Consider the following 24,255-nt stretch of genomic DNA (forward strand, 5'->3'; position numbering starts at 1 on the left):
CTCATATTAGGTTTGTTCTTGAGATCAATCTCAATTCCGATTCGTGTTTCCTTGCCTGCGTAGGTCTCGGAAAAAAAAAAGAAAAATTTCACGGGCAAAAATATTTTTTCCCTATCCTATTTTTAGGCTTTTCTGAGTCTTTTGAGCCACGTGCCATCATAGTGATTTTTTGTCGCACTTTTTCGTCGTCGCTGCCCTGATTTCCGAAAAAAAAAGTGAAAAAAAAAATTTCGTGCCCATCCTATTAGTTTGACGAGGGAAGAGTTTTGAGACACTCGCCATTATAGTAATTTTTCGCAAAAAAAAAAAGAGGAGCGCAAAAAAAAAAAGAGGAGCGCAAAAAAAAAAGAGGAGCGCAAAAAAAAAGCAAAAAAAAAAAGTTCCAGAGTGTGCTTTTCCCTGATTTACGTGCAGCGCCGTGATTTTGTTAGTGTTCTAGGCTCGCGTCTCTAGCACGGTCTAGCCTAGGACCAGCACAGTACCGTCGTTGAGCGTTTATTCAACTTTGCATCTCTGAATTGATTATTGCTGACCCTTTTTGCTACCATACTATAAGCCTTCCCAGCTCCACATACCTCTACGTCGTGCGTTTGACTCTCCCTGGCAATCGCTCTATCCAAGCTTTTGAGAGTTTTGACTACAACGGTTGCCGATCACCGCCTGCTGCTGGGTAAGAACTGGTAAGAATTTGAGATTTGCTTGACGGATTTGTGACACCCGCCACCACCACCTCTTGTTAGTATTCTGTAGGATCATATTCTTGTGTGTTTTCTATTGTTGCTAACCATGGCAGGATCACAAGCCGACGAGACTGACTGGGAGAACATGACGAATCAGGAGTTGCATGATAAATTTCAGCAAATGATGAATGGACAGGTGCAGGATGTGCTAAACAGATTTGAAGAGGCCATGGAGAAGCTAGATGACATGGAGAAGACGTTCGAAACAAAGCTCGATAACAGGTTTAATGAATTGCTCGCGCGTCTTCCACCACCACCACCGGCTGCACCTAACGCACCTCTACAACAACAACAACAACGACAACTACCTACACATCGTGAAACAGCCCTCCGCCGAGCGAGCCGTCTCCCTCTTGCACCTGGCCAAACTGTTGGTGCTCCTGTTGCTACTTCTGTGGCTCCTGCTTCTGATGCGGAGGAGGATGATTTTGCTAGCGATTACGAGGATGAGGTTGATCAAAATCAGAACTACGTCCCACCACCAGCACAGCAACCATCAGGTCGTCCACATGCAAATAATGGCAATGGTAGGGCTCACCCTCAGGTACGAGATCATGACCATCTCCCTAAACTAAAATTGAATATTCCACCATTTGAGGGTAGATATGTTCCTGATATATACCTTACTTGGGAGTTAGAAACTGAACAACGATTTACATGTTTACAATATCCCGAGGAGAGACGTGTTCCTGCTGCTGTTTGTGCATTCACTAGTTTTGCATGTGTTTGGTGGTCTGAGCATTGTAGATTATATCCCATTCCTGCTACTTGGGCTGCTTTGAAAACTGCTATGCGTACTCGTTGGGTTCCACCATATTATCAACGTGAATTACTTCAAAAATTGCAGCGCTTAAGACAGGGAAAAAATTCTGTAGAAGAATATTATCAGGAATTACAAACTGGCATGATTAGATGTGGTATTGTTGAGGAGAATGAAGCTATGCTTGCACGTTTTATGGGTGGATTAAATAGAGAGATTCAGACGATTCTAGAGTATAAGGAGTATACTAATATCACTCGTTTATTCCATCTTGCTTGTAAAGCTGAATGTGAAGTGCAGGATCGACAGGCATTGGCGCGGACTAACTTTTCTGCAGGTCGACCTTCTTCATGGACACCACGTGCATCATCTACTTCCACACGTTCTACTACACCGGCGCCTCCGTCGGCTGCCACCTCCAACCGTGATACAATAAAGCAGGCACAATCACCACTATCTGCCAAGAGCACACCTTCTGAGCCTGCAAAGAGCTCTTCTTCATCCATGGCATCAACAGGGCAAACACATGATATTATTTGTCGACGTTGCAAGGGTGGAGGTCATTATGCGAGAGAATGCCCATCTAAGCGTGTGATGATTGTTACTGAGGATGGTGGGTATGAGTCCGCTAGTGACTATGATGAGGAGACTTTGGCTCTTATTACACGTGACGAACACGGTGGAGACGATTCTGATCATGAGACGCAATACATGGCTCCTGAAGATGCTGACAGGTATGAATGTTTAGTTGCTCAACGTGTTTTGAGTGTGCAGGTTACACAAGCTGAGCAAAATCAGAGGCATAATTTGTTCCATACAAAGGGAGTTGTGAAGGAACGTTCTGTTCGCGTGATCATAGATGGAGGGAGTTGCAACAACTTGGCTAGCATCGAGATGGTGGAGAAGCTATCTCTCACCACCAGACCACATCCACATCCTTACTACATCCAATGGTTCAACAACAGCGGCAAGGTTAAGGTAACACGTACTGTTCGTGTGCATTTTAGTATCTCTACATATGCTGATTATGTTGATTGTGATGTGGTACCGATGCAAGCATGTTCCTTATTACTTGGTAGACCATGGCAATTTGATAAAAATTCTATTCACCATGGTAGAAACAATCAGTATACTCTTGTTCATAAGGATAAAAATATTACTTTGCTTCCTATGACTCCTGATTCCATTTTGAAAGATGATATTAATAGAGCTAATAAAGCAAAACAGGAGAAAACTAAGAGTGAAAATCAGATTGTGGCAAAAGAATTTGAGCAACAAATGCAGCCTAATAATAATAAACAATCTAGTGTTGCTTCTGAAATTAAATTGAAAAGTGCATGTTTACTTGCCACCAAATCTGATATTGATGATCTAGATTTTAGCAAATCTGTTTGCTATGCTTTTGTGTGCAAAGAGGCATTATTTTCATTCAAGGACGTGCCTTCCTCTTTGCCTCCTGCTGTCACTAACATTTTGCAGGAGTTCGCCGACGTCTTTCCACAAGACGTGCCACCGGGATTACCACCTATTCGCGGGATTGAGCATCAAATTGACTTAATTCCCGGTGCATCATTACCCAACCGGGCACCATACCGTACCAATCCAGAGGAGACGAAGGAGATTATGCGTCAAGTACAAGAACTGCTCGACAAAGGTTATATACGCGAATCCCTTAGTCCTTGTGCTGTTCCTATCATTTTAGTGCCGAAAAAGGATGGTACGTCGCGTATGTGCGTTGATTGTAGAGGCATTAATAATATTACTATTCGTTATCGTCATCCTATTCCTAGGCTAGATGATATGCTTGATGAATTGAGTGGCTCTACAATATTCTCCAAAGTTGATTTGCGTAGTGGTTACCATCAAATTCGTATGAAATTGGGAGATGAATGGAAAACAGCATTTAAAACTAAGTTTGGATTATATGAGTGGTTAGTCATGCCTTTTGGGTTAACTAATGCACCTAGTACTTTCATGAGGTTAATGAACGAAGTTTTACGTGCTTTCATTGGACGATTTGTGGTAGTTTACTTTGATGACATATTGATTTATAGCAAATCTTTGGAGGAACATTTGGAACATTTACGTGCTGTTTTTATTGCTCTACGTGATGCACGTTTGTTTGGTAACCTTGGAAAGTGCACCTTTTGCACCGACCGAGTATCTTTTCTTGGCTATGTTGTTACTCCACAGGGAATTGAAGTTGATAAAGCCAAGATTGAAGCTATTGAGAGTTGGCCGCAGCCCAAAACGGTCACACAAGTGAGGAGTTTCCTTGGCCTCGCTGGTTTCTATAGGCGTTTTGTGAGAGATTTCAGCACCATTGCTGCACCTCTCAACGAGCTTACAAAGAAGGATGTACCTTTTGTTTGGGGTACCGCACAGGAAGAAGCCTTCACGGTATTGAAAGGTAAGTTGACACATGCTCCTTTACTCCAACTTCCTAATTTCAATAAGACTTTTGAGCTTGAATGTGATGCTAGTGGAATTGGATTAGGAGGTGTGTTATTACAAGATGGGAAACCTGTTGCATACTTTTCTGAAAAATTGAGTGGCCCTAGTCTGAACTATTCTACTTATGATAAAGAATTATATGCTCTTGTTCGGACCTTAGAAACATGGCAACATTATTTATGGCCCAAGGAATTTGTTATACATTCTGATCATGAATCTTTGAAACACATTAAAAGTCAAGCAAAACTGAACCGTCGACATGCTAAATGGGTTGAATTCATTGAGACTTTCCCTTATGTGATTAAACACAAGAAGGGTAAAGAAAATGTTATTGCTGATGCCTTGTCTCGTCGTTATACTATGCTTTCACAACTTGACTTTAAAATATTTGGTTTGGAGACCATCAAGGATCAATATGTTAATGATGCTGAATTTAAAGATGTATTGCAGAATTGTAAGGAAGGGAGAACTTGGAACAAGTTCGTTCTTAACGATGGATTTGTGTTTCGTGCTAACAAGCTATGCATTCCAGCTAGCTCCGTTCGTCTTTTGTTGTTGCAGGAGGCGCATGGAGGAGGATTAATGGGACACTTTGGCGTCAAGAAGACGGAGGATATACTTGCTACACATTTCTTTTGGCCAAAGATGAGACGGGATGTTGAGCGTTTTGTTGCTCGCTGCACTACATGTCAAAGAGCTAAGTCACGACTCAATCCTCATGGTTTATATATGCCTTTGCCTGTACCTAGTGTTCCTTGGGAGGATATATCTATGGACTTTGTTTTAGGTTTACCTCGAACAAAGAAGGGGAGGGATAGCATATTTGTTGTCGTGGATAGGTTCTCGAAAATGGCACACTTTATACCATGTCATAAAAGCGATGATGCTGTTAATGTTGCTGATTTGTTCTTTCGTGAAATTATTCGCTTACATGGTGTGCCAAATACTATTGTTTCAGATCGTGATACTAAATTTCTTAGCCACTTTTGGAGATGTTTATGGGCTAAGTTGGGGACTAAGCTGCTTTTTAGTACTACTTGTCACCCCCAAACTGATGGACAAACTGAAGTAGTCAATAGAACATTGTCTACTATGCTTAGGGCTGTTTTGAAGAATAACAAGAAAATGTGGGAAGAATGCTTGCCTCATATTGAATTTGCTTATAATCGTTCATTGCATTCTACTACGAAGATGTGCCCTTTTGAAATTGTGTATGGTTTCCTACCTCGTGCACCTATTGATTTGTTGCCTCTTCCATCTTCGGAGAAGGTTAATTTTGATGCTAAAGAACGTTTTGAATTGATTTTAAAAATGCATGAGTTAACTAAGGAAAACATTGAGCCTATGAATGCTAAATATAAACTTGCTGGAGATAAGGGTAGAAAACATGTTGTGTTTGCACCTGGAGATCTTGTTTGGTTACATTTGCGTAAAGATAGATTTCCTAATCTGCGCAAATCAAAGCTAATGCCACGTGCTGATGGTCCTTTTAAGGTTTTAGAGAAAATAAATGATAATGCATATAAACTTGAGCTACCTGCAGATTTTGGGGTTAGTCCCACTTTTAATATTGCAGATTTGAAGCCTTATCTGGGTGAGGAAGATGAGCTTTCGTCGAGGACGACTTCATTTCAAGAAGGGGAGGATGATGAGGACATCAATACCATTGTTACACCCACAGCCCCTACTGTTACATATACTGGACCAATTACTAGAGCTCGCGCACGCCAATTAAATTACCAGGTACTTTCGTTTCTTGGTAATGATTCTAATGTTCATGAGATTATGATGCTGCCTAAATTGGATACATTTGTTTTGCTTTCAAATGAAGGGCCTAGCTTGGAGAAGGATGAACATTGGAGCAAGAACACGCATGAAGTTGATGGCATGCGCAGGGGGATCAAGAACGGAGTTACAAGTGATGATTTCAGGACTTTGAAGCCGCCATAAGGAGTGCATGAAGCCATGGACGAAATATACAAGATGCCACTTCATAATATTCGTCCATAGGCTATTCTAGGTGCTGCGTCACCTTATTAATGGGCCAGGCCCATGTAATTTCGAAATACTTAAGTATAGGCTATTTTTAGAGTCCGTATGTGTGGGGAAACAAGAGTTAGGGTTGGTTTCGGACCCCACCCTCAAGGGCCACGAAATTCCCCTCTCTTCCTCCATATATACAGCCCTTAGGGCGTCGTTTAGACTTTGGGTTTTGTTTAGATTAAAAGTTCGCCATAGCTGCAACTTCACGTACTTCGTTTGTGTCCAACGACCAGACCAAGACGTCACAGAACCCCACCTTGATCAATAAAGCTTTCATCTTATATTCGCAATATCCAGATTGCAATCTCAGTTTCTTGCTTGTTCTTCGTTTGCTCGCAGGAAACAGGCCCTCGTGGTCAGGTTGATCGTGCTCCGGCGTGGTCAATAACCCCTCGGAAGTTGGTTTAGCGATTGCTAAGGCGCGACGTCTCGCACGATCGTAGTCGGATCGTCAAGGTCGACTCCCACAGAAAACGATAGCCACCATCTCATCGAAACATCGGGACACCTTTGCCTCTATCATCAAGATAGCATGTATTACGGTGGGTGAACAAATAACTTCCGAGCAATTGATAGAAAAGCGCATAGTTACGAAGGTATCTAAGGCAATGATCATGAATATAGGCATCACGTCTGTGTCAAGTAGATCGAAACGATTCTGCATCTATTACTATTACTCGACACATCGACCGCTATCCAGCATGCATCTAGAGTATTAAGTTCATATGAACAAAGGAACACATTAAGCAAGATGACATGATGTAGAGGGATAAACTCAAACAATATGATATAAACCCCATCTTTTTATCCTCGATGGAAACAATACAATACGTGCCTTGCTTCCCCTACTGTCACTCGGAAAAGAAAACTGCAAGATTGAATCCAAAGCTAAGCACTTCTCCCATTGCAAGAAAGATCAATCTAGTAGGCTAAACTAAACGATAATTCGAAGAGACTTGCAAAGATATCAAATCATGCATATAAGAATTCAGAGAAGAACCAAATAATATTCATAGATAATCTTGTTCATAAACCCACAAAGAGAGAGAACCAAATAATATTACATCGAATAGATCTCCAAGAACATCGAGGAGAACTTTGTATTGAGAATCAAAGAGACAGAAGAAGCCATCTAGCTAATAACTATGGACCCGATGGTCAGTGGTAAACTACTCACGCTTCATCGGAGAGGCAATGGTGTTGATGTAGAAGCCCTCCGTGATCGATTGCCCCTCTGGCAGATCACCGGAAGAGGCCCCAAGATGGGATCTCACGGATACAGAAGGTTGCGGCGGTGGAAAAGTGGTTTCGTGGCTCTCTGCGATTAATCTAGGGTATAAGAGTATATATAGGCGAAAGAAGTACGTCGGTGGAGCTACGAGGGGCCCACGAGGGTGGGGGCGCGCCTACCACCCTGGGTGCGCCTTCCTACCTCGTGGCCGCCTCGTGGAGTTCTAGACTTTGACTCCAAGTCTTTTGGATTGATTTTGGTCCAAGAAAGATCATCGCGAAGGTTTCATTCCGTTTGGACTCCGTTTGGTATTCCTTTTCTGCGGAACTCTAAAATAGGCGAAAAAACAGAAACTGGCACTGGGCCTCCAGTTAATAGGTTAGTCCCAAAAATAATATAAAAGAGCATATTAAAGCCCATTAAACATCCAAAATAGATAATATAATAGCATGGAACAATCAAAAATTATATATACGTTGGAGACGTATCAAGCATCCCCAAGCTTAATTCCTGCTCGTCCTCGAGTAGGTAAATGATAAAAGCAGAATTTTTGATGTGGAATGCTACCTAACATAATTATCAATGTAATTTTCTTTATTGTGGCATGAATGTTCATATCTGAAAGATTCAAGATAAAAGTTTAATATTGACATAAAAATAATAATACTTCAAGCATACTAAAAAAGTAATCATGTCTTCTCAAAATAACATGGCCAAAGAAAGTTCATCCCTATAAAATCATATTGTTTGGCTATGCTCCATCTTCGTCACACAAAATATTCAGATCATGCACAACCTCGCTGACAAGACAAGAAATTGTTTCATACTTTAGTATTCTCAAACTTTTTCAACTTTCACGCAATACATGAGCGTGAGCCATGGACATAGCACTATAGGTGGAATAGAGTGGTGGTTGTGGAGAATACAAAAAGGAGGAAGATGGTCTCACATCAACTAGGCATATTAATGGGCTATGGAGATGCCCATCAATAGATATCAATGTGAGTGAGCAGGGATTGTCATGCAACGAATGCACTAGAGCTATAAATGTATGAAAGCCCAACAAAAGAAACTAAGTGGGTGTGCATCCAACTTGCTTGCTCACGAAGACCTAGGGCATTTTGAGGAAGCCCATTATTGGAATATACAAGCCAAGTTCTATAACAAAAATTCCCACTAGTATATGAAAGTGAAAAAATAAGAGACTCTCTATCATGAAGATCATGGTGCTACTTTGACGCACAAGTGTGGAAAAAGGATAGTAGCATTGTCCCTTCTCTATTTTTCTCTCCCTTTTTGTTTGGCTTCTTTGGCCTCTTTTTTTCATTGGCTTCTTTGGCCTCTTTTTTTAAGTTCCTCACATGGGACAATGGTCTAGTAATGATGATCATCACACTTCTATTTATTTACAACTCAAGGATTACAACTCGATACTTAGAACAAAATATGATTCTATATGAATGCCTCTGGCGGTGTAGCGAGATGTGCAATGAATCAAGAGTGACTTGTATGAAAAAATTATGAATGGTGGCTTTGCCACAAATACGATGTCAACTACATGATCATGCAAGGCAATATGACAATGATGGAGCGTGTCATAATAAACTGAACAGTGGAAATTTGCATGGCAATATATCTCAGAATGGCTATGGAAATGCCAAAATAGGTAGGTATGGTAGCTGTTTTGAGGAAGGTAAATGGTGGGTTTATGGTACCAGCGAAAGTTGCACGGTACTAGAGAGGCTAGCCACGGTGGAAGGGTGAGAGTGCGTATAATCCATGGACTCAACATTAGTCATGAAGAACTCACATACTTGTTGCAAAAATCTACAAGTCATCAAAACCAAGCACTATGTGCATGCTCCTAAGGGGATAGATTGGTAGGAAAAGACCACCACTCGTCCCCGACCGCCACTCATAAGGAAGACAATCAAAGAAATACCTCATGCTTCAAATTTGTTACACAACAGTTACCATACGTGCATGCTACGGGACTTCCAAACCTCAACACAAGTATTTCTCAAATTCACAATTAATCTACTAGCATGACTCTAATATCACCATCCTCATGTCTCAAAACAATCATCAAGCATCAAACTTCTCATAGTATTCAACGCACTTTATATGAAAGTTTTTATTATACCCATCTTGGATGCCCATCATATTAGGACTAGTTTTATAGCCAAAGCAAATTACCATGCTGTTCTAAAAGAGTCTCAAAATAATATAAGTGAAGCATGAGAGATCAATAATTTCTATAAAATAAAACCACCACCGTGCTCTAAAAAGATATAAGTGAAGCACTAGGGCAAAATTATCTAGCTCAAAAGATATAAGTGAAGCACATAGAGTATTCTAATAAATTCCGATTCATGCGTGTCTCTCCCAAAAGGTGTATACAGCAAGGATGATTGTGGTAAACTAAAAAGCAAAGACTGAAATCATACAAGACGCTCCAAGCCAAACACATATCATGTGGTGAATAATAATATAGCCTCAAGTAAAGTTACTGATAGACGAAGACGAAAGAGGGGATGCCTTCAGGGGCATCCCCAAGCTTAGGCTTTTGGTTGTCCTTGAATTTTACCTTGGGGTGCCTTGGGCATCCCCAAGCTTAGGCTCTTGCCACTCCTTATTCCAAAATCCATCAAATCTTTATCCAAAAACTTGAAATCTTCACAACACAAAACTTCAACACAAAATCTCACGAGCTCCGTTAGTATAAGAAAATAAACCACCACTTTAAGGTATTGTCATGAACTCATTCTTTATTTATATTGGTGTTAAACCTATAGTATTCCAACTTCTATATGGTTCATACCCCCCAATACTACTCATAGATTCATCAAAATAAGCAAACAACACGCGGAAAATAGAATCTGTCAAAAACAGAACAGTCTGTAGAAATCTGGAGGTTTTGAATACTTTTGTAACTCCAAAACTTCTGAAAAATTAAGACGAACAGGATAAAAAATATATTGATCTACTGCAGTTGGAATCGGTAGTTTATCGCTCTCTAGTAAAAGATGATAATTATTTTCGTGAGCACATACTTTCTGTTTTTATCAGCAAGATCAAACAACAATCACCCAAGAAGATCCTAAAGGATTTACTTGGCACAAACACTAATTAAAACATAAAAAACACAATCATAACAGAAGCTAGATGAACTATTTATTACTAAACATGAACTAAAAGCAAAGAAGAAACATAAAAATGGGTTGCCTCCCAACAAGCGCTATCATTTAACGCCCCTAGCTAGGCGTAAAAACAAGAATAGATCTAGGTATTGTCATCTTTGGTATGCAATCCATAAGTGGCTCTCATAATAGATTCATAAGGCAATTTAATTTTCTTTCTAGGGAAGTGTTCCATGCCTTTCCTTAACGGAAATTGGAATCTAATATTTCCTTCTTTCATGTCAATAATTGCACCAATCGTTCTAAGGAAAGGTCTACCAAGAATAGACATGTAGGATTCCAATCTATATCAAGAACAATGAAATCTATGGGCACATAATTCCTATTTGCAACAATAAGAACATCATTAATCCTTCCCATAGGTTTCTTAATGGTGGAATCCGCAAGGCGCAAATTTAAAGAACAATCATCAAATTCAAGGAAACCTAGGACATCACATAAAGTTTTTGGAATCATGGAAACACTACCACCCAAATCACACAAAGCATAGCTTTCATAATCTTTAATCTTAATTTTAATAGTAGGTTCAAGCTTTTCTTCATAGGATTGCATTAAAGCATCAACGATATGTCTAGTAAAAGCTTTATTTTGGCTATAAGCATGAGGAGAATTTAACACGGATTGCAATAAGGAAATACAATCTATCAAAGAGCAATTATCATAATTAAGTTCCTTGAAATCCAAAATAGTGGGTACATTGGTATGTAAAGTTTTGACCTCCTCAATCCCACTTCTATTAATTTTTCATCAAGATATAAAAACTCCAAATTATTGGGAAGCCTTTTAACTAAAGTTGACTCATATCCAGTCCCATCATTATCAAGATTCATATTGGAATACAAAGATTTAATAGGAGTCAAATCAATCACTTTTAGATCTTCATCATCATTATCATCTAGATCTTCCGGTTTAGCGGCCATCTTATTAACTAAGGTGGCTTGCTTATCCGAAATTTGGCCTACTAAATTTTCAAGATGAGCAAACTGAGATTTCAAACCATAAAATTCCTTAGACATATCATCGAGCTCTTTATTAATGTACTCCATAAAACTTTTTTGTTCTTTAAGCTCATTTCTGAAGAAATTATTATGCTCAAATTGCAAAGACATAAAACTTCTAATGTTGTTTTCAATTTCTTCCAACCTTCTAAGGTGAGGATCAACGCTTTTTGGCAGAGCCATCAAAGCAAACGGGCACACTAACACCCAAGAACACAAGAACCAAGCGAAAAGAGACGAACGAAAGAGGGGCGAAGAAAAGGAAAAGGTTTTCAAAAGTCATTTTAGAAGTGGGGGAGAGGAAAACGAGAGGTGAATGCCAAATAATTTAATGCGAGGTAGAAGAGTTTATGATGGGTACTTTGTATGTGTTGACTTGGCATAGATCTCCCCGGCAACGGCGCCAGAAATCCTTCTTGCTACCTCTTGAGCATGCGTTGGTTTTCCCTTGAAGAGGAAAGGGTGATGCAGCAAAGTAGCATATGTATTCCCCTCAGTTTTGAGAACCAATGTATCAATCCAGTAGTAGACAACGCACAAGTCACCTAGTACCTGCACAAACAATCAAGAACCTTGCAACCAACGCGATAAAAGGGTTGTCAATCCCTTCACGGTCACTCGCAAAAGTGAGATCTGATAAAGATAGTAAAGTAAATATTTTTGGTATTTTTATTGTATAGATTGGAAAGTAAAGATTGCAAAATAGTAAATGAGATGCGATGTAAATAAAAGAGATGCAATATAATAAGAAAGAGACCCGGGGGCCATAGGTTTCACTAGTGGCTTCCCTCAAGATAGCATGTATTGCGGTGGGTGAGCAAAATACTGCCGAGCAATTGATAGAAAAGCGCATAGTTATGAAGATATCTAAGGCAATGATCATGAATAAAGGCATCACGTTCGTGTCAAGTAGATCGAAACAATTATGCATCTACTACTATTACTTCACACATTGACCACTACCCAGCATGCATCTAGAGTGTTACGTTCATAAGAACAGAGTACGAATTAAGCAAGATGACATGATGTAGAGGGATAAACTCAAACAATATGATATAAACCCCATCTTTTTATCCTCAATGGCAAAAATACAATACGTGCCTTGCTGCCGCTACTGTCACTTGGAAAGGACAACGCAAGATTGAACCCAAAGCTAAGCACTTCTCCCATTGCAAGAAAGATCAATCTAGTAGGCCAAACTAAACTGATATTTCGAAGAGACTTGCAAAGATATCAAATCATGCATATAAGAATTCTGAGAAGAACCAAATAATATTCATAGGCAATCTTGTTCATAAACCCACAATTCATCGGATCTCGGCAAACACACCACAAAAGAATATTACATCGAATAGATCTCCAAGAACATCGAGGAGAACTTTGTATTGAGAATCAAAGAGAGAGAATAAGCCATGTAGCTAAAAACTATGGACCCGAAGGTCAGTGGTAAAGTACTCACGCTTCATCGGAGAGGCAATGATGTTGATGTAGAAGCCCTCCGTGATCGATTCCCCCTCCGGCAGATCGCCGGAAGAGGCCCCAAGATGGGATCTCACGGGTACAGAAGGTTGCGGCGGTGGAAAAGTGGTTTTGTTGCTCTCTGCAATCGATCTATGGTATAAGAGTATATATAGGCGAAAGAAGTACATCGGTGGAGCTACGAGGGGCCCACGAGGGTGGGGGTGCGCCTACCCCCCTAGGTGTGCCCTCCTGCCTCGTGGCCTCCTCGTGGAGTTCCAGACTTCGACTCCAAGTCTTCTGGATTGCTTTTGGTCCAAGAAAGATCATCACGAAGGTTTCATTCCGTTTGGACTCTGTTTGGTATTCCTTTTCTGCAAAACTCTAAAATAGGCAAAAAAACAGAAACTGGCACTATGCCTCCGGTTAATTGGTTAGTCCCAAAAATAATATAAATGAGGATATTAAAGCCCATTAAACATCCAAAACAGATAAAATAATAGCATGGAACAATCAAAAATTATAGATACGTTGGAGACGTATCATATACCCCTCCGGTGTGCGGTTTATCCGGACACAAGCTAGAAGTCGTATAGAAACAAGAAAAAAGGAAAACGGTAAAAGGGAGAAACGGGTATATGTGCGGACTTAGGCATAGAATCTTCGGAGCCTCGCAGTGTTCCATGGGTTTGGCTCCAAGCGATTGTCCGAAGCATTGCGAAGGCGATAGGCTCCTCTGGTGAGAACTTCATCTACAATGAAGGGACCCTCCCATTTGGGTTTGAGCTTGTCCTTTTTCTTCTCTGGTAGGCATAAAATGAGTTCACCGACATTGTAAGTCTTTGCCCGTACCTCTCTGCTTTGGTATCGCCAAGCCTGCTGTTGATAGAATGCGGAATGGGCCTTCGTGACATCGCGCTGCTCCTCCAAGCTGTCCAAGTCGTCCTACCGATTGAGCTCGGCTTCTCTCTCTTCATACATGCACACTCGAGGTGAGTCATGAATAATGTCACAAGGCAAGACTGCCTCCACACCGTACACCATGAAAAAAGGTGTATATCCGGTCGTGCGATTGGGCGTGGTCCGCAGCCCCCAGAGTACGGAATCAAGTTCCTCGACCCAGTGTTTGTCTAATTCTTGCAGAGATCGCACTAGTCTGTGTTTAATGCTGCTCATTATCAAGCTGTTAGACTGTTCAACCTGACCATTTGACTAAGGGTGTTATACGGAGGCGTAATCGAGCTTGATGCCCAAATTGGAGCACCAAGTTTTCACCTCATCGGCTGTGAAGTTAGAGTCGTTGTCAGTAATCATGATGTGCGGGACACCGTAACGGTGTACTACGCCGGATATAAAGTCTATCACCGGTCTGGCTTCAGCTGTTTTAACTGGCTTGGCTTCTATCCACTTAGTGAACTTATCAACCATAGCCAATAAGTATTTCTTCTTATGGCCTCCCACTTTAAGAGGTCCGACCATATCGAGCCCCTAGACCGCAAAGGGCCAAGTAATGGGGATTGTTCGGAGGGCAATGGGCGGCATATGGCTTTGGTTAGCGAAAAGCTGGCATCCAACGCAGCGCCGTACGAGGTCTTGTGCATTTGCACGGGCTGTGGGCCAAAAGAAACCTGTGCATAAGGCTTTACTTACAAGGGCCCGGGCTACGGCATGATGGCCGCCAAGACTAGCGTATATTTCAGCCAAGAGCCATCGTCCCTCATCTTCGAAGATACATTGTTGAAGGACTCCGGTAATGGTTTTCTTGTATAGTTCTCCTTCATGAACTTTGTAGGCTTTCAAACATCGAACGATGCAACGGGCCTTAGTTTGATCCTCTGGGAGCTCATTCCTAGTGAGTTAGGAAAGGAAAAGCTTGGTCCACAGGGCAATTACGGCCATGATTTCATGGGCCGATGGTGTTATTTCGGTGCCTGAGCCCCCGATGATATCGGGACAGTGTTCGGAATTTGGGGGTATGATCGGCTCTGGGTCGGTGCTCGCGTTCTCGTCCTGCCACATCACAGATGGCGTGAAGAGCCTTTCCACAAAGGTGTTCGGTGGGACGGGGTCGCGTTTAGCGCCCATGCGAGTGAGGATGTTAGTGGCTTGATTACTCTCTCAAGCCACATGATGAAACTCGATACCCTCAAACCGAGCTGATATTTGGAGTACGGCGTTGCGGTAAGCCGCCATCTTCGGGTCTTTTGCGTCGAAGTCTCCGTTTATTTGGGATATTGCGATGTTTGAATCCCCGCGCACCTCAAGGTGTTGTATGCCCATGGAGACAGCCTTTCAGAGACCATGTAATAGGGCCTTGTATTCGGCTGCATTGTTAGAGACTGTATATAGTATTTGCATTACATAACAGGCTGTGTCTCCTGTGGTGGATGTCAAGACGACACCAGTCCCAAGTCCGGCTAGCATTTTAGAGCCGTCAAAGTGCATCACCCAGTTGGAATACGTGACGTACTCTTTAGGGAGTTTGTTCTCTGTCCATTCGGCGATGAAGTTAGCCAACACCTGAGATTTAATTGCTCGGCGTAGTTTATACGTTATTTCAAATGGTAGGAGCTTGATGGCCCATTTCGTAATCCGGCCGGTGGCATCCCGGTTGTTTATAATATCATTGAGTGGTACTTCTGAAGCCACCATGATTGAGCACTCTTGGAAGTAGTGCCACAGTTTGTGGGATGCCATAAAGACCGCATACGCTATCTTCTGATAATGCGGATATCGGGATTTGCATGGTGTAAGGACCGTCGATACGTAGTATACTAGTTTTTGGAGTGGAAATTTATGTCACTTCTCTTCTCGTTCGACGACAAGCACCGCACTCACCACCTGGTGAGTTGCCGATATGTAGAGCAGCATTGGTTGCCGACAGTTGGTGCAGCCAGGATGGGGTTGCTTGCTAGCAAAGTTTTTATTTCCTCCAGTCCGGCTGTTGCAGCATCCGTCCACACAAAGTGGTCGGTGCGTTGGAGCAGGCCATACAATGGCAATGCTTTTTCTCCTAGTCTGGAGATAAAGCGGCTCAGGGCTGCCATGCACCCGGCTAGTTTTTGGACCTGCTTGAGGTTAGTTGGTGTTGCCAATTGTGACATGCCTCGAATTTTGGCTGGGTTTGCTTCGATTCCTCTATTGGAGACAATAAACCCGAGCAGTTTACCGGCGGGAACGCCGAAAACGCACTTTTCTGGATTGAGCCTTATGTCGGATGTTCGGAGATTGTCGAATGTGAGGCGTAAGTCATCCACCAATGATTCAACATGCTTGGTTTTGACGACTACGTCATCTACATATGCCTCCAAAGTCTTGGCGATTTGCTTTTCTAGGCACGTTTGAATCATGCATTGGTAAGTGGCGCCGGCGTTTTTGAGCCTGAAAGGCATAGTGTAGAAGCAGAAAGGCCCATATGGGGTGATGAATGCCATTGCAACCTGGTCGGATTCCTTCATCTTAATTTGATGGTATCCGGAGTATGTGTCGAGGAAACACAATGAATCATGTCCCATGGTTGCATCGATAATCTAGTCAATGCGAGGTAGTGGCAAGGGGTCCTTAGGGCAGGCCTTGTTAAGGTATTTGAAGTCAACACATAGACGCCATGATTTATCCTTCTTTGGTACGATGACCAGGTTTGCTAGCCAGTTCGGATGTTTTATCTCTCTGATAAACCCGGCTTCGAGTAGCTTGGCTAGCTCCTCCCCCATAGCCTATCGTTTGGGTTTGGAAAATCGTCGGAGTGTTTGCTTGACCTGCTTGTATCCCTTCAGTATATTGAGACTATGTTCGGCCAGCGCGTGTGGGATTCCTGGCATGTCCGAGGGGTGCCAGGCAAAAATGTCCCAATTCTCGCGCAAGAATGCGCGTAATGCGGCATCGACCGTCAGGTCCAGCTGTGCCCCAATGGAAGCTGTTTTCTTGGGACCCGTCGGGTGGACTTGACGACTATTTCGTTAGCTGGCTTGAAACAGGTGGATTTGGGTCTTTTATCAAGAATTACGTCGTTACTATCCACTGTGGAACACAGTGCGGTGAGTTCCTCGGCTGCTAGGGCTTCGGACAATGCCTCAAGGGCCAGGGATGCGGTTTTATTTTCGGCGCGGAGTGCTATGTCCGGATCACTGGAGATAGTGATAACACCATTGGGCCCAGGCATTTCGAGCTTCATATACCCGTAATGAGTTATAGCTTGAAAGCGTGTGAATGCATCTCGCCCTAATAGGGCATGATATCGCTCTTGAAAGGAGCCACCTGGAAGATTATCTCTTCACACCTATAATTTTCTGGTGTGCCGAATACTACATCCAGTTTAATTTTCCCCGAACATCTTGCTTCCCTGCTGGGAATGATTCCCCTAAAGGATGTATTCCTCTGCTCAATGTGATTCCTGTCCATTTGCATTTTATTGAGCGTGTCCTCATATATGAGGTTTAATCCGCTGCCACCGTCCATTAGCACCTTAGTGAGCCGAAAACCGTCCACAATTGGGTTTAGGACCAGAGCGGCTGGTGCCCGGACTGAGCGGGATCTTGGTTCATCATCTGCACTGAAGGTAATTGCCGTATCATTTCAAGGGCTTATTGCTGCTACATGGCAGACTTCGGCAAGGTCGCGAAGCGCCTGTTTGCGCCAATTATTTGATGAGAAAGTCTCGAAGACTGTGAGTACTTCAGGATTGTCGCGTTTCAAAGAGTACTTTTCTGGGGTAGTGTTCGTGAGGATACCGCCCTCTGATTTTGAATCTAATATTAAAGAATTTATTTCTTCGCAAAAGAATTTTAATGCTACGATTGAAGAAAAATTGGTTAAGATTGATGATTTGGCTAGGAACGTTGATAGAATTGCTCTTGATGTTAATTCTTTGAAACTTAGATCTATTCCACCTAAGCATGATATCAATGAGTCTCCCAAAGCCATGAGAATTTCCATTGACGAGTGCAAAGAAAGAACCACTAGGATGCGTGCTAAGAAATATGCTTTTATAAAAGCGTGTTCTTCTAGTTCCTATGAAAATAATGATGAAGATCTAAAAGTTATTGATGTGTGCCCTATTAAATCTATGTTTTGCAATATGAGTCTTGATAATGATGGGACTGAATATGATCCACCTTTACCTAGAAGGCGTTCTAAGAATTCGGAATTTGTTGATCTTGATGCTAAATTTGATAAAAGTGGGATTGAAGAAACTAAAACCCTAGATGTTGCTAAACCCACTATTATGGATTTCAAGGAATTTAACTATGAAAATTGCTCTTTGATTGATTGTATTTCCTTGTTGCAATCCGTGCTAAAATCTCCTCACGCTTATAGTCAAAATAAAGCGTTTACTAAACATATCGTTGATGCCTTGATGCAATCTTATGAAGAAAAACTTGAATTGGAAGTTTCTATCCCTAGAAAACTTTATGATGAGTGGGAACCAACTATTAAAATTAAAATTAAAAATTATGAGTTTTATGCTTTGTGTGATTTGGGTGCTAGTGTCTCTACTATTCCCAAAACTTTGTGTGATTTACTAGATTTCCGTGATTTTGATGATTGCTCTCTAAACTTGCATCTTGCAGATTCCACTATTAAGAAACCTATGGGAATAATTAATGATGTTTTTATTTTTGCTAATAGGAATTATGTGCCCGTAGATTTTATCGTTCTTGATATATATTGCAATCCTTCTTGCCCTATTATTCTCGGTAGATCTTTCCTTAGAATGGTTGGTGCAATTATTGATATGAAGGAAGGGAATATTAGATTTCAATTTCCATTAAAAAAGGTCAAGGAAAACTTCCCTAGAAAGAAAATAAAATTACCATATGAATCTATCATGAGAGCCACTTATGGATTGCCTACCAAAGATGGCAATACCTAGATCTATTCTTGCTTGTTATGCCTAGCTAGGGGCGTTAAGCGATAGCGCTTGTTGGGAGGCAACCCAATTTTATTTTTACTCCTTGATTTTTGCTCATTTTTAGTAATAAATAAATTATCTAGCCTCTGTTTTGGTTGTGTTTTTGTGTTTAATTAGTGTTTGTGCCAAGTAGAACCGTTGGGAAGACTTGGGGAAAGTCTTGTTGAACTTGCTGTAAAAAACAGAAACTTTAGCGCTCACGAGAACTGCTGTCATTTTTATTTGGAAAGTGTTATTTAGTTAATTATTTTTGAAGATAATTAATACATAAATTCCTCACGTCCAGCATTTTATTTTAGAATTTTTGGGGTTCCAGATCTTGCGCTAGGTATAGATTACTACAGACTCTTCTGTTTTTGACAAATTCTGTTTTTCGTGTGTTGTTTGCTTATTTTGATGAATCTATGGCTAGTAAAATAGTTTATAATCCATAGAGAAGTTGGAATACAGTAGGTTTAACACCCATATAAATAAAGAATGAGTTCATTACAGCACATTGAAGTGGTCTTTTGTTTTCTTTCGCTAACGGAGCTCACGAGTTTTCTACTTTAAGTTTTGTGTTGTGAAGTTTTCAAGTTTTGGGTAAAGATTTGATGGATTATGGAACAAGGAGTGGCAAGAGCCTAAGCTTGGGGATTCCCATGGAACCCCCAAGACAATCTAAGGACACCTAAAAGCCAGAGCTTGGGGATGCCCCGGAAGGCATCCCCTCTTTCGTCTACTTCTATCGGTAACTTTACTTGGAGCTATATTTTTATTCACCACATGATATGTGTTTTGCTTGGAGCGTCTTTTATGATTTGAGTCTTTGCTTATTAGTTTACCACAATCATCCTTGCTGTACACACCTATTTAGAGAGCCATACATGATTTGGAATTTGATAGAATACTCTATGTACTTCACTTATATCTTTTGAGCTTTATAGTTTTGCTCTAGTGCTTCACTTATATCTTTTAGAGCACGGTGGTGAATTTGTTTTATAGAAACTATTGATCTCTCATTCTTCACTTAGATTATTTTGAGAGTCTTAATAGCATGGTAATTTGCTTAAAATCCTAATATGCTTGGTATGCAAGATTAATAATAAAACTTTCATATGAGTGTGTTGAATACTAAGAATAAATTGATGCTTGATAATTGTTTTGAGATATGAGGATGGTGATATTAGAGTCATCCTAGTTGAGTAGTTGTGAATTTGAGAAATGCTTGTGTTAAAGTTTTTGATTCCCGTAGCATGCACGTATGGTGAACCGTTATGTGATGAAGTCGGGGCATGATTTATTTATTGATGGTCTTCCTTACGAGTGGCGGTCGGGGACGAGCGATGGTCTTTTCCTACCAATCTATCCCCCTAGGAGCATGTGCGTAATACTTTGCTTTGATAACTTCTAGATTTTTGCAATAAGTTGTAACATCCCAAATTTGCAATTTGGAATGTTATACACTAGATCATCATGCATATCATATTTTTCTTGCATTTTGGTTGATCCTAGAAATTTCACGCAACTCAAGGACCTTCGGAGAGAGTTGGAGATTTCGTTATTTTCATATTTGAGAGTTTTCTCGAATTTGAAGAGAGGATCATTTGATTTATTTATTTCATCTTCAATAATTTTTCTGATATCAAAAAAATTAGAGAGGGAATAATATGACTTTCCCAAATTTAGGAAAAATGAAGATTTAATAAATAGATCAATCTTGGTTTTTCCGGAGTTTATTTGCATTTTATTTGGATAGGGAAAAATGCGCGTTTTCAAAAATTGCATTTTAGGCCCGGAGAAAAGTTCATTTTGTTCGACTCATTTTTTAGGAGTCGGGGAAAATTTACTTTATTAGTTTTGGAGTCCGGTAGAATTGCTTTTTTGTGTTTTTCCGCGTGCAGAACCATTTTTTTTTAAAAAAAACTTTCTGCAGCGCCTTGGGCCAAGGCCCAGCCAGCAGGCCGGCCGGCCAGGCCATCCCGCGCGCCGCGCGCCTGGCGCAGGAGGGAGCCGCCGCCGCCTAGAGTCCTAGTAGGACTCGGTTTGCCTTTTTTTTAGGATTCCTTCTCCTACTCTTTTTCTTGTTCCTTACCCCAAGTTTTCTCCTCCCCTCCCCAATATAAATACCCCAACACCCCCCCTCTAAACCCATCAAATCAAGCCCCAAGCCCTCCACTGCACCCCACCCGCGCCGCCGCCCTTGTGCCCTAGCGCCGCCGCCGCACCTTGCCCACGCCGCCGCCGCCCTACACCACGCCGCTGGAGCCCCTCGCCGGAGGTTGCCCCGCGTCTCTTTTCCTCGGATCGTTTTCTTCTAATCGTTCCGATTCTTTTCTTCTCTTCTGATTTGTTTTTCTAGATTGGTTTTTCGTTTCGGTTTTCTTCTCCGAAACCCTAGATCGGATTCGTTTTCTTTTCTGATTTAGTTGCCTTTGGACCGTTCACCGGACCGTTCGTCCTAACGAACGTGATCACCGATTATCTCCGGTTTACGAACGTCCGTTCGTTTAACCGTTCTTCATTTTCTTTCTCGTCGGATTTATTCCGCGATCGCGATCTCAGATCCGATCTTCGTTCTAGTTTATCTTCTCGCTCGTTTATCGGAATCAGGTGATTCAAGCGCCTGGAGTTTCGTTTCGAAACCGTCGTTCCGTCTAATCAACTTAAACAAGTTGTTGCCCCGGTAAAATTTGACCTAGTTTCAACTTGCTAGAACCGAGTTGTTTCTTCCGCCGTTTGTTTTTCGTTTCTTTGTCTGGTTCGTTCTTTCTTTGCAACCGGAGTTCTTAAGTTGAACTTTCTGGTTCGTTCTCTTGTTAGAGTTTTACCTGTGCATTAGATGAGTACTTATTATATGCTTGTTGTTTGTCTGCGATAGATCACCCGGATTGCGCCGCTTGTTACTTCGAAACCCTAGGTCTCGCGGATCATCAGCAAGGCAAGTAACACTTTGATCATACCTTTTCTACAACCCATGTTTTATTGCATTAGATCAATCCTCTCACATTGCATGATTAGGATCTAATTAAACTGTGGGATGGGAAGTAGATGAGGTAGTACCTATTACTTGTTTATTATGAAACCTTTGGGAGTTACTTCTACGTTTGCTTATTATGCCATGCTATGCTAGTAGACGTGGATTGGGTGAGTGATATCCATGACAGATGTGAGTTGATAATTTTAATGATTTATCTAAGGTGGCAACTTAAACACACATCTGGGTGGATTGAGGCACCTGATGTCTATCAGGACTTGCCTGTTTTATTTTGGACCGCCACCCAGGCTCAAAGGGATCATAAGATAATTCATGCTAGTAACTTCCGTGTGCAGCCACAAGCCATTATGGGCTCTGGCATAGTTGACTAAGTTGTGCGAACTCTTACGGGGTGGACTAGCAGATGTAGGGGTTGTAGGTGGTACGGTCTACCCCACATGTAAGGTGCTAGCGCTTCTGAAAGACTGTGTCTCGGTCATCCGTCTTCTCAAACACCCTGTAGTGCGAGAAACCAAATGGAGGCGATCGAGACTTGTGGGGAAAAGTGTGCAAACCTCTGCAGAGTGTACAAACTAATCATGATTAGCCGTGTCCTCGGTTATGGACATCTTGAGTATCTAGTACTTGAATATCATGTGAATCTCATCATGTTACTTCTAATTAATGTTGTTGGGTTTTAATTGTTCACTTAATTGGGATCGGAATGCTGTCAACCATTCTCGATGTTTCACAACTACCATGATAGTTAAATAAATTTATTCCTTTGCAGTAGGGAAAAACTGGCTTTACGCAAAACTGTAACCATAGAGCTTTCCACCAGCCATATATGCATATAGTATAGCTGTTTCATTCCATTACTCTCTATGTGTTACTTTGCCAGCATATTCCATGTGCTGACCCGTTTTCGGGCTACAACTTCTTATGTTGCAGACTTTTCAGACGACGAGTAAGGTGTTTTTAGGTCGTGGTTCTATACTCAGTGATGCCGTTGGAGTTGATGGACCCATTTATCTTCCGAGTCTTCCGCTGTTATCGTTATTAGATGGCCTTAAGCCATATTTATTGTAATAAGTTCTCTTTGAGACAATGATGTAATAAGTGTGTGATTGCCACTCTGCTATAAATCCTTCATTGTACTGTGTGGTGTCAGCATTACTGATCCAGGGATGACACCGGAGCACAGTAGGCTTGATCCATTCGGGTCGGGTCGCCACATAAGTATATGAGTTCTTTATGACTAATGTTGAGTCCATGGATTATACGCACTTTCCTTCCTTCCACCATTGCTAGCCTCTCTAACACCGCGCACTTTTCGCCGGTATCATACACCCACCAAATACCTTCCTCAAAACAGCCACCATACCTACCTATCATGGCATTTCCATAGCCATTCCGAGATATATTGCCATGCAACTTTCCACCGTTCCTTTCATTATGACACGCTCCATCATTGTCATATTGATATGCATGATCATGTAGTTGACATTGTATTTATGGCAAAGCCACCATTCATAATTCTTTCATACATGTCACTCATGAGTCATTGCACATCCCGATACACCGCCGGAGGCATTCATATAGTCATATTTTGTTCTAAGAATCGAGTTGTAATTCATGAGTTGTAAGTAAATAAAACTATGATGATCACCATTATTAGAGCATTGTCCCAATGAGGAAAGGATGATGGAGAATATGATTCCCCCACAAGTCGGGATGAGACTCCGGACAAAAAATAAATAAATAAAGAGGCCATAAAAAAAGAGAAAGGCCCAAATAAAAAAATATGAGAGAAAAAGAGAGAAGGGACAATGTTACTATCCTTTTACCACACTTGTGCTTCAAAGTAGCACCATGATCTTCATGATAGAGAGTGTCTCATTATGTCACTTTCATATACTAGTGGGAATTTTTCATTATAGAACTTGGCTTGTATATCCAATGATGGGCTTCCTCAAAGTGCCCTAGGTCTTCGTGAGAAAGCGAGTTGGATGCACACCCACTTAGTTTCTTTTGAGCTTTCATATATTTATAGCTCTAGTGCATCCGTTGCATGGCAATCCCTACTCACTCACATTGATATCTATTAATGGGCATCTCCATAGCCTGTTAATACGCCTAGTTGATGTGAGACTATCTTCTCCCTTTTTGTCTTCTTCACAACCACCATTCTATTCCACCTATAGTGCTATATCCATGGCTCACGCTCATGTATTGCGTGAAGATCAAAAAAGTTTTGAAAATGTCAAAAGTATGAAACAATTGCTTGGCTTGTCATCGGGGTTGTGCATGATTTAAATACTTTGTGTGGTGAAGATAGAGCATAGCCAGACTATATGATTTTGTAGGGGTAGCTTTCTTTGGCCATGATATTTTGAGAAGACATAATTGCTTTGTTAGTATGCTTGAAGTATTATTATTTTTATATCAATATGAACTTTTGTCTTGAATCTTTCGAATCTGAATATTCATACCACAATTAAGAA

General features: G+C 41.3%; 1 protein-coding gene across 1 annotated transcript in view; it reads left to right on the forward strand.

Moving 5' to 3' along the window:
• LOC147964999 (uncharacterized) overlaps nucleotides 1–24,255 on the forward strand; it is a 98,665-nt gene that overhangs the window by 2,764 nt on the left and 71,646 nt on the right. Inside the window, exons 2-4 of the mRNA XM_087530241.1 lie at nucleotides 2,917–3,499; nucleotides 3,662–3,754; nucleotides 4,190–4,611. Coding sequence (XP_087386367.1) covers nucleotides 2,917–3,499; nucleotides 3,662–3,754; nucleotides 4,190–4,611 — 1,098 coding nt within the window. The remainder of the gene's footprint in view (nucleotides 1–2,916; nucleotides 3,500–3,661; nucleotides 3,755–4,189; nucleotides 4,612–24,255) is intronic.

This window comes from Triticum urartu, chromosome 6A (genome assembly GCF_056163025.1).
Source record: "Triticum urartu cultivar PI428250 chromosome 6A, HENAU_Tu73, whole genome shotgun sequence".
NCBI lineage: Eukaryota > Viridiplantae > Streptophyta > Magnoliopsida > Poales > Poaceae > Triticum > Triticum urartu.